The 10,666-nt window shown below is 42.8% G+C and overlaps 6 protein-coding genes across 6 annotated transcripts; 2 read left to right on the plus strand and 4 right to left on the minus strand.

Moving 5' to 3' along the window:
* Positions 1-214: 214 nt before the first annotated feature.
* Positions 215-1,625, minus strand: EAE97_003664 (uncharacterized protein; the record flags this gene model as incomplete). Its single annotated transcript, XM_038874176.1, has 3 exons — positions 215-616; positions 749-929; positions 1,237-1,625. 3 exons carry the CDS (start codon positions 1,623-1,625, stop codon positions 497-499), a joined length of 690 nt encoding a protein of 229 aa, XP_038734785.1. The 3' UTR covers positions 215-496.
* A 1,335-nt stretch (positions 1,626-2,960) lies between these two features.
* On the minus strand, positions 2,961-4,748 carry EAE97_003665 (uncharacterized protein; the record flags this gene model as incomplete). Its single annotated transcript, XM_038874177.1, has 4 exons — positions 2,961-3,219; positions 3,269-3,795; positions 3,844-4,680; positions 4,734-4,748. The coding sequence occupies 4 exons, from the start codon at positions 4,746-4,748 to the stop codon at positions 2,961-2,963; spliced, it is 1,638 nt and encodes a 545-aa protein (XP_038734786.1).
* Positions 4,749-5,221: 473 nt separating this feature from the next.
* On the minus strand, positions 5,222-6,920 carry EAE97_003666 (uncharacterized protein; the record flags this gene model as incomplete). Its single annotated transcript, XM_038874178.1, has 3 exons — positions 5,222-6,460; positions 6,509-6,744; positions 6,812-6,920. The coding sequence occupies 3 exons, from the start codon at positions 6,918-6,920 to the stop codon at positions 5,222-5,224; spliced, it is 1,584 nt and encodes a 527-aa protein (XP_038734787.1).
* A 233-nt stretch (positions 6,921-7,153) lies between these two features.
* Positions 7,154-8,123, plus strand: EAE97_003667 (uncharacterized protein; the record flags this gene model as incomplete). The annotated part of the gene is made up of 2 exons (XM_038874179.1): positions 7,154-7,219; positions 7,278-8,123. 2 exons carry the CDS (start codon positions 7,154-7,156, stop codon positions 8,121-8,123), a joined length of 912 nt encoding a protein of 303 aa, XP_038734788.1.
* A 123-nt stretch (positions 8,124-8,246) lies between these two features.
* EAE97_003668 (uncharacterized protein) lies at positions 8,247-9,565 on the minus strand (the record flags this gene model as incomplete). Its single annotated transcript, XM_038874180.1, has 2 exons — positions 8,247-9,142; positions 9,193-9,565. 2 exons carry the CDS (start codon positions 9,563-9,565, stop codon positions 8,247-8,249), a joined length of 1,269 nt encoding a protein of 422 aa, XP_038734789.1.
* Positions 9,566-9,758: 193 nt separating this feature from the next.
* On the plus strand, positions 9,759-10,656 carry EAE97_003669 (uncharacterized protein; the record flags this gene model as incomplete). The annotated part of the gene is made up of 4 exons (XM_038874181.1): positions 9,759-9,896; positions 9,949-9,967; positions 10,030-10,055; positions 10,120-10,656. 4 exons carry the CDS (start codon positions 9,759-9,761, stop codon positions 10,654-10,656), a joined length of 720 nt encoding a protein of 239 aa, XP_038734790.1.
* Between the last annotated feature and the right edge of the window lie 10 nt (positions 10,657-10,666).

The raw sequence follows: 10,666 nt of genomic DNA on the forward strand, positions 1-10,666 counted from the left end.
TTCTTGTCATCACGATCAAAACAACAGAACCATAAGCACAAGATTTAAGCACAATTTTCCATTGATATAAGTAGATTTGGGTAGTTGATAAAAATATTCGAACGAGGCTCAAAAAAACAGGTAGCAATGTTATCAATAATTGATGAAAACCATGATGGTGACATCGCTGCATGTTCTCGAGCTTTGGAACGTCTAGTGGTATGTTTATCATTGAATTTGAACTAAATTGTTTCAACATAATGGTCCAGAAACTCTTCTCCTCAGATAAATGACCTCTCACAGCATGTCCAGGATGTTGTGTACATAATACGAAGCAACCGTCTTGAGAAGCTCTTTCTTTCCAATTTCACAATGATAATATCATCACTTATAATAACTTGAGCCGTATAGTACAATTTGAGCTTGCTACCCCCATGAATGAACGAATATCTCCAGTGATATCCAACCCCCCTCAGCATTAGATAGAAAAATAAAGAAGAAACTAGAAACTAGAAGTTCACTCTAGGTAGGCTATGGCGGTAACACCGTATTTCCCACTGACAGTAAAGCTGTTTGCTCCTGCATTCCATTTCAAAAAGACATCTTTGCCAACGAGCTCCAAGGAGTTGTATCGAATCTATATTTCGCTGTTAGTATTTGATCGGAACCTCGATATATTTGATTTCCCAGAATGTAGATCCAACACTCTGACCCTTCCGCTACCATCGAAGACCAAACGGTATGAAGTGTGATAGAAAATAAAACCTACCTTGACAAAGCAACTACCGACGATCTCTTTGAAGCCCTGTATACTAATTTTCTTCTGCTTCCACTGTTTCTTTGCTGCGAGCTCAGTCGCGGCGTCCATATTATAAAGAGTATAGAAGACATCTGCAGATGGAACTACGCAGGTATAAGACCAGCGTTTTCCGGAAGTCTTGCAACTTGGTCTGATAGAAATGAGAGTCAGTTGGTTTCTGCATTCTCGATGTTATAGAAGATAATAGATGATGAGATTTTGTTGCGTGAGAAGGAAGTTTAAAAGGCATAGATAGGGATGGGAGTGATATTAAGAGAGGGAAACATCAGGAAGGCTAGGAGATAAAGGGATTCAACACATACGCCCATTTTATTTGTACTCGAATAGCACTGCGCATCACTTCCTGTAGTTGTTCTGCCTGCTGTCTTACATCGAAAGAATTTTGTTTTGCCACAGCAGTATTCCTTCTTGGCTCAGCTGCTACTTTCGCAATTTACGCCTCGAGCCGTGCGATCTTCGTCGCATTATCTTTGTTCAAAGTCTTAAGCTCGTCCATTATTTCCTTGAATTCCTTGTTACCCTCGAGGAGAATGCCGAGGATTTCCTCATTGTTGGTAGTCCTAGCCTCCAATTGATCGTTGCCATGTATGAGTCTTGTGACTTCTGCAATTTGATTGGCGAATCTGCAATATGGAATTTTTCTGTAATCTGATAATTCATCTTCCAGCTCCTCAATTGCTGCAGAATGTTCTTGAGCCTCATGTTTCATATCTTTCAATTTTTCAATTTTTTCTCGATATTCAAGTAGCAGATGTTGATAAGCACCTCTGAGATCCATCAAAAGCTGCACAACTTCCAAATGATTTTTTTTTGGAAACCAAGTCATCCTTGCTGAGAGATAAACATTCTTTGACAGGGGGCTTCGTTAAACATTGCTTCTTGGCAGGACCCGTGAATGAAGACATGCCCGCGGCAGCAGGACGTTTGAACATCTTGAGATTTATTTGCGTTATAAAGTGGGAGATCGATTTGTGATGGGAGTAAGGATTCAGTGATATCACGAAATTCAAGTGAAGAGGTGAGTGGGAGGTACCTACTTAATGGAAGTTCTCTCAAGTGCAGGGTACTACAATAGCTTCGAGAGCTAAATACCTAGTAGATAGCTTGAGGAGGCTCGAGAGAGGGAAGAAGCTATGCCGAATAAGCTCAATGCACGGACTGATAGAACATAGGGACACCACAAGAACTGAATACAAGAACACCTTTATGAATACCGACTTGAATATTTCTACCATTGTGAACAAACACATTCCAGGTCCAGGTTGAGCAATGAGGACGTAGATTCTAAGATGGAACTGTTGAATCTTGGATATATGGAAGTATTTGAAAGGTTGGGGAGTGGAGTATCCCTTCCATCAGTGCGCTCGCTAGTGGCCATGCTCTACGTAAATCTACAGCTTTCCAAACTTAAAAAGAGAACATCATTATCAATTAACAAAACAGATGATAACGCGTAAGATGTCAACCAAAGGAGCATGGAACGATGTTCGTATCGCGTTGGTGAGCTGATAGGGAGAAAATATAATCGCATGTTTTCCTTGTTCTAGTGATGGGGAGTGGTGTGCGGGATATTTCATATAAGTCCCGTTCTAGTGATGCATACTTCAGATACATTCATATCATATATTCCCAATGAATTTTATCGACTTCCATATCAAAGCAAGTATCTACTCTTAATTTCAATAATGGATGTTATTGGATAATGCTAAAAATAGACCCTGGTATGAAAATACGAGAATTCGGTAAATCCCTTTGAAGTAGAAAATATCAAAGATATTTTTCTTGACTTTATATGAGGATATTGAAAATGAACATGATCGTAAACACCGTTGTAGGAGATGTCGTTACAAATCCGTGTGATAAAATGTAGCATTGAGTGAAGTACAGGAAAATGTATTCGTGGGGCGAATTAGGAATCGCCTATTCCACGCCGCTCTTTTTGCGAGAATAGAAATGGTATAGATTATACACGAATGCATCCAATAAACACTATATGACTTGGATAGTGTAGTGAAACATCTGAAGCGCACCGAAAAGTAGGAAATTCCGATTGCGAAAACCCCGAATGCAAATGCCTGGCCGTTTCCTTGTGAGAAAATTGCTCCTTGTAGAACTTTTAATTCCCCAACACCTGTTCCCTATGCTCGATTACCCATATGAATCATGTAGATGGAGCTACCGGTTTCCCCCCTTCAACTATGATCTGTTCATCGATTCGCTTCTCTGTATCTCCATATTCAAGGCGCTTATAGGTGACTATTTTAGCTTCATTCATATCGATTTCAAAAAGACGGATTCGACGATGATACCCTCCATACCCTCCATATCCTCCAAATCCTGCACCACCACCATAACACATCCAAAGAGCAGGACTTTCATCCTCTTTTCGAGAAAGAGAACAGTATTCATTCGCATGATCACTGCATGTCTAATTAGCACAACCTAACAAGCAAGAAATTTGATACTTACTGCCCACAGCTAACCATTACGACACCTTGTTCTACGAGTGCATCTCGGAATCCAGAGTTAAAACCAGGAGCAGTGACGCCTTCTCTCCACGCGCCCTGTTTGTAAAGGGTATCATCTCTATACTCAGGAAGCGGTATATGAATGAAGGCTAGATCCATGTGAATATGGGAATATCCTTCATGGGCTTTTTTCAAACTCGAAGCAGTTTGTTTGAACCAATCAATCTGGTTCTTTTTCAGCCAATCATACCCCTTAAATGATCTCTCGTCTGGTGAATAAGAATGTGTATCCAACAGGTAGATTGTCAAAGCAGAATGCTTGGAGCCACCCTGGGCAAGGACTTCCACAATGTAGTTTCCTATCCCTTCGAGTTCTTCTGGGCCAGCTTCTGATAACGAGTATGGCAGAGACTCGATCAATGCCATCTGTTGAGCTCGCGGTAAAGATCCCTCGTCATCATGATTACCAAAAATTGTCGCAAATGGGATTTTGCGTTTAATAAACAATTCAGCATATTTGAAGATGGCCTAAACTGTTAGACGATGAATGGTTAAACTTTGTAAGGGCAATCTTACGCTCTGTGCATCCGGTGCCGTCTCTCCATTAATTTGGTCACCACTAAGAATAATCAAATCGGGCTTTTCTTCATCAAGTAACCTTCCAACGAATTCCAATGTTCTAGGATCAGCTTCACATTTACCACCATCTTCAGGCATTGCATCTCTACAATGTCCAGTCCCTGTACTCAGATGTAAATCCGCTGCTTGTAGGATCTTGAATTTCCCATTATCCCTTATACGAGGCGTTGGTTTGGTTGGCATTATGAGCTTGCCTCTTCGTATGCTAAGTCTGGCTTCTTGGAGCTCCCCGGAAGAATCCAACAATAATGGTGTGCCGGTCATTTCCCATCCATCTCTGGGGTCCACAGCATCTGCTCCGAATAACACATCCACAGAAGTAACTGCCTTATTCGAATCACTCGCGTGGCGCTTGGCAGATCGTTTCAGCCATAATCCAGCGGGTCTTGATTCCCATCTCTCATCGCCCTCGCCTTTCGTTGCAGTCGCTGGATCCAGCCTCCCAACACTAACATCCATAACAACCTTATCTTCCGATAAAAGTTCCTCTTCTTTCTTCCTTTGCACATGCATATAAGCGCTATTCACCCAACCCTGTCCCAAATACAAGTCCTTCTCGATACGATGCCATTTTTCCGAATCCAGCTTGCAGCTTGTGAAAAGATTGATCTTCGAGCATTTCGTGACAGTAATATCTGTGATCACTAGGCCCGGATGATGTGCTGGCATATAATCATGAAGCGCAGAAGGTAGAACCCGATATCGATTATCCAGGAACCACAGGATGATTATGGTAAATAGAGCAAGCGCACCGAGTTGCGTCGCTGTGCGAACCTGTATAGAGTTAGATGAGTAGGAGATATAAAAACTTTAAAAGGTACGCCTACGATTCTTCTCGTCATCTTAACAAGCTGTGGTTCTATTGACCTATGCGCAAACGGCTTCTAGCTCACGCAGTTCGTTAAGCTTGTCTTGATGGAATGATTTAGGTGTCCCATCCGTAAAGTTATTGATAGGTCATTTCAATCACGATGGGTAGGTCTTCCAATTGCAAGACTCACACAAAACTAAACAAAAAAGGGGGAAGCGGATGGGAAAAAAATCAAGGGAGACTTTGATGATTGCATCGTTGGTCTATTCATGGGTAAGTTCTTTGAAGATCTGGGGTATAAGCAACGCTAATCCTAATTAGTCGTTAGTCTTCCGTAACCTTAACCTGACAAACTTCATAAATTTCCTTAACACGAGACGAATGCATGGGCAGCGCGAGCGACTGTTCCACAATAATAGTGAAACGAGATTGTTGTAGTGTTGTCATTTTTTATACGTATATCTTGATACATTGATACAGGAACGTTACATATTACAAAGTTTGTTAAACGTCCATGTCCATCTTCTTCCAAACTCCAACGAATCCTCCACCCGTTATTCTATCTCCAACTTTAGGTCTACATATCATTTCCCATCCTGACATATCAGTAAGATCGCTATCTTCTCCTGTACTTGCTTGGACAGTAACACTTTCAGATTCGGATATCTCTACATCTTCACTGGCCACCTCATCCACCTCTGTGCTTGAAATCTTAGTGAGCCATTCGTTAACGGCAAAGGCAGTTTTGGATCTGTCCTCTCTCTCCATTTCCTCAGCTTTGGCTTTCTTCTCGGCTTTGATCAGTGCTCGAGGCTTTACTGATCTCACTTCCCATTCTCGTCCTCCTGTACTAAGTTGCGATCCCAGTTCTAAAACCCGATCCAACACGAATGGCAATTTCTTCCCTTTCACAATTTCCAGACACTTCATATGCTGTGTGATACTAGGGCACCATGTGATTAAACGCCCGTCAGGTTTCATGCATTTTCCCACGATTTCCATCTCGTCTTGTATACCGGGTATATCTAAGATGGCGTGATCGAGGAAAACACCTTTAGTCTCTTCCAAACGTTTCGAAAGGTAATCATGAATGCTACCAACATGAAAATCGATGTGGGGGAAATACACTCCATGACGGTAGTTTCTTACAGTTCTTTGTGCATGTCTCGAGTGGCGTTCATCCGCATCTAAGCTGTGAATCACAGCTCGTCGCTGTGAACGCCATTCATTGTATAGATTAGTCAGTTCCTCATTTCTCTTGCCAAAATCGCCTCCCAATCGGTAGATATCGTCATCTGGGTCAACCTTTCCCCTTGTCTTAGGAAGCTTCGGTATTGGCGGAGCCCTTGTGTTTGCTCCATGGATCGCTCGAGCAAGATGCAAAGTTAATGAACCGGCACCGGTACCAGCCTCGAAAATCTCCAGTGTTTCATCATTTTGTTCCACGAAATCCAGATCTTCGTACATTTCTGCATCTGTAAGTTCCGTCGGCTCGCTAGGCAGTCCCTTAATATCTTCCAGCATATTATCCTTCTGTAGAGTATCTGTAGTTTCCAGATTTTCACTCTTAGGAGACGATGCAGGCTTCAAATTATCTTCATCTTGCGAAACAACAGGTTCATTAAGTGGCCTATTGGGACAGAACTTCTCACTCTCTATAGCATTCTCATACTGACTAGATGATACTGCCCTAAAATTGAGATCCAGTAAAGAAACAATTAAGCTTGCATCTGAGGAATAGATCTATCAAAATTAGCCATGGCATCATAAATCCCAAACAAAAGAACCTACAGGTGTCACAATCCTTGGAGCATTATCACAGTATTGACCAAGTGTAGGTTCATATATGCGAAATAATGCTCTTCTACCACCAGCCACTACAGACCTGTATGGTTTTCCAATAACGTCATCTGCCTTGACTTTTCTGTGATCCCTGAATACAAGAGAATCACCTGGTTTTAGAGGCTTCGACAAAGTAGGTACCGCCCTTGGATTCGTCTCCGGCTTCAACAGAACAATGTCATTGGCTTTTCAAAAGAATCGAAAAAATCAGTAAAGTTGTGGAAACTGGAAATATAAGATATTTTTTCCTACCTCTGACTAATTTTTGAGTGAAAGACCGACGACTACATGGTGAGCATATTGTATTGTAGGGACTTATTCTTTTAATACAAGAAGATATGGCACGCTGAGTTCTTAACATCGTGACTTTTAAAAGTAATTTGATGTTTGAGTTTAATTATTTTGATATCGATGGCTCCCGCTTTTCACATGCAACCTTCTAGCCTACGCTAGCGGCCGCATTGTTTACAAGGGCCTCAGCTACCACTTGAAAGCCGAAGGTGTCTTTCATCTTGCTTCACGTCATCTCAACAACATATCATCAATTGATTCGAATCTACCTTTGAAATTGACATCTCAAGTACTCATTTGAATATGTTTACAGAAATTGAAGGAACTCATAAGATTGGTTCTCAATCCCTCTATACCAAAACCTGGAAAGTCCGTTGACCCCTCCCTTCCTCAGCTCGATTTCAACACAAACTAACTTCATCTCCAGCCTAATGCCCCTCCTGTAGCCAAACTAATTTTCATCCATGGCTTCTCCGACCACATAAATCGTTACTACATCCTCTTTCCCACACTCGCCTCACGCGGAATTGAAGTACACGCTTTCGACCAAAGAGGATGGGGTCGCAGCGTCACCAAGCCCTCCGAAAAAGGTCTCACAGGTCCAACTTCTCTGGTCATCTCTGATATCGTTTCGTTTATTAAGACGCAATTGCCTTCCCCAGTCCCGGTCTTTTTGATGGGCCATTCGATGGGTGGTGGTGAGGTTATTACGTTGGCTAGTGATCCACAATATGCGGAATTGATGAATAGCATCCGTGGCTTCATTTTGGAGAGTCCTTTCATTGCCTTTCCAAAGGGCTTTGAACCGAGTTTTCTTACTGTATTATTTGGACGATTGGCGGGCAAGTTTCTACCACATAAACAAATGGTGAATAAGCTTCCACCTGAGAATCTTACCCGAGATCCCGAGGTTATAAAGTCGATAAATGAGGATACGCTGATGCACAACACGGGAACACTAGAGGGACTAGCTGGGATGTTGGATAGAACTGCTGCGATGAATCAGGGAAAGACGAAATTGAATCCGGGGGTCAAAAGCTTGTGGTTAGGACATGGGACGGAGGATAAAGGAACGAGTTTCGAGGGAAGTGAGAAGTGGTTCAACCAGCAGACAAGTTTGACGGATAAGGAGTTCAAGAGATATGAGGGATGGTTCCATCAATTGCATGCGGACCTGCCGGATAACCGCGAGGTTTTCGCTAAAGACGTTGGGGATTGGATTTTGGCTAGATGTGATGAGGATGCTACCAAAGCGGAGAAATCGAAGTTGTGATCTATGAGACTTTAACGAAGATATAATGGCGTTTTTGGGATATTAGGAAAGTCATTACGATGTTACGCCATAGTTATAATCTAATTTGAAATATTTATTTTTGCCTCTCAAGCCCTTTCAGGATTAACGTAAAGCTTTAGAGATTTTCCTAGATTTGGAGTCGCCAATATTTGTCGACCTGGTGCTGATTCTCGTCGACTGCGTAGCCTTCGTAGGCATTTTTACATCTCCGTCTGGCATCCCTCCATACGTAGCAACATAACCCTGCAACTTCCATAGTCTCATCTGTATCTCTTTGGTCGCATTCTTATGTTTGACAACCAAGATCTGATTCCCAAATATGCGATTCCCTTCTCTGATCTTCTCAATCCACTCATTACCCATCATTGTCCTCAAATTAAACACAGGCACAGCTTTTCTTCCCCCAGGTCCAATTCTCTTGATTTCGAACTCTCCAGGAGGAACTTCTTGCTCTTGCTCTTGTTCCCGCCCCTGCTCCCCTTCTTCCGTCGAAGCAAGCTTTTGTCCCATCCACAATACACAGCCAGTCTGCTCACTAAATTCGACTTCTTCCCAATTCGCACACTTGTGTATATAACTCTTCTTCCCACACAGATACTCCAATAATTCCGCTGTCCTCCTCCTCATTAATTCTAGTAAAAAGGTATCCATATCCGATCTCCATGTCGCTTGTAGCACAACATGTTTCCGCGCTGTACTTTTCGCCTGCATGAGCCCGAACTTTTTGTATACCCCCGTGTATCCAGATTTTGTCTTGAAGAAGGACTGGAGAAGGGGTTGGCGCATTGCTACGTAGGTGGTGGACCCTAGTGAGGGGGTGTGGAAAGCGTCTTGCTCGGAGGAAGCAACTTTAGGTGAATGGGGAGAGAGATTTCGTGGAACGTGCCAGGGGGCTGATGTGGTGGGATGCGCCATTATTGTAAAGTCTTGGAGAAAGAAACTAGGGAGCGAAAGTTGTGTTGCGGTACATTGACGAACGGGAGTTGCGAGGGCGAGAGCTGAGGGTGTGTTAGTACTAAGCATTATAGAGAATTAAAAGCCATAATACCATAAGGATTTCTGGCAAGTTGCTCTTGGAAAGCTGTTCGGCCTTCTTTCTTCGGTTGCGGTTTAGGAGCCGAATGTTTGGTTCGGGCTTCTTGAAATAAGGGATCCATGAGTGGTGAAAGAGGTAACTCTCGTCGCTTGGTTCCTTTTCCATATCCATTCTTTCGCCCTTCTCCTTCGTCTAAAAGCGTGGTTTGAGTGCCATCAGCATTGTCTCCCTGACTCGAGTCTTCTGTGGCCGCAAAGCTGGATGTAATATTTCTGAAGTTTTTGACGTTCGCAATTGGTTTCGAAGCCGATGTAGAATAATTCCAGTTAGAGTATTTCAAGTACCTTCCAGCACTTCTGCCATGAAAGATTCTGCATCCCTTCATACCACATATCACTATCGTCAACAAATCAAAAAAATCAAAAATTGGAGGGGTATAAATTAAGGATGTTCGTCAAAATCAATCAATCAAAGCTCAAGCGAAAACGCGACAATCGCGTCTCCCAACCAAGCTTCATTATCTAGGTCCATCACCCCCACTACTCTTACAGACGTCACATCATCAATTACACTTCAAAATGCTCGCAACACGGGTATTCCGATCGCATGCAGCGCGCAAGGCTGTCTTTGCAGGAATTAGATCTATTTCTTCTTTGCCCTCGCAATCTGAACCAAATAAATCATGGACACCCGTACCATACATCACAGAGACGATTGTGAGCAGGATTTAGAACCCTATGAATTTGCGAACGTGTGCTAATGAGATAGGGAGGTGGATGGCGTACCTGTATGTATATTTATAACGGGTTTGGTGTCGGAAATATAAAGTACTGACGACAAGAGAATCAGCGGATATATTTTCTAAGCTTTTACAAGTGTGTTCCCCTCATGCAGATGCTTTAATCTTCAATCATAAGTAACGTTACTGATAAAAAACAGGAGCGAATCATCTGTCTAAACGGCGAAGTAAATTCATCCCTTTCGGCGGCTGTTGTAGCCCAACTTCTTTACCTCGAATCCGACGCTCCAGAAAAAGCCATAACTCTATACATCAACTCCCCAGGCGGCTCTGTCACCGCCGGTCTCGCCATTTACGACACAATGACTTACATCAAATCGCCCGTTTCCACTGTGTGCGTCGGTCAGGCCGCATCCATGGGTTCGCTTCTTCTATGTGGAGGAGAACCAGGAAAAAGATTCTGTTTACCGCATAGCTCGATTATGATACATCAACCCAGTGGAGGGTATTCAGGTCAAGCTACGGATATTGCGATTCATGCGACAGAGATTCTGAGAGTCAGAAAGAGCTTGAATGAGATTTACAAGAGGCATTTGACGAAAGAACATAGCCTGGAAGAAATTGAGAAGATGATGGAGAGAGACAAGTTTTTGAGTGCGCAGGAAGCGTTGGAGATGGGGATTGTGGATGAAATTCTTGACAGACGGGAACCTGAAGGAAAGAAGGAGAATAGTTAGGGATCTTAGG

The sequence above is a fragment of the Botrytis byssoidea genome (assembly GCF_014898295.1).
Source record: "Botrytis byssoidea strain MUCL 94 chromosome Unknown BBYS_006, whole genome shotgun sequence".
Taxonomy (NCBI): Eukaryota; Fungi; Ascomycota; class Leotiomycetes; order Helotiales; family Sclerotiniaceae; genus Botrytis; species Botrytis byssoidea.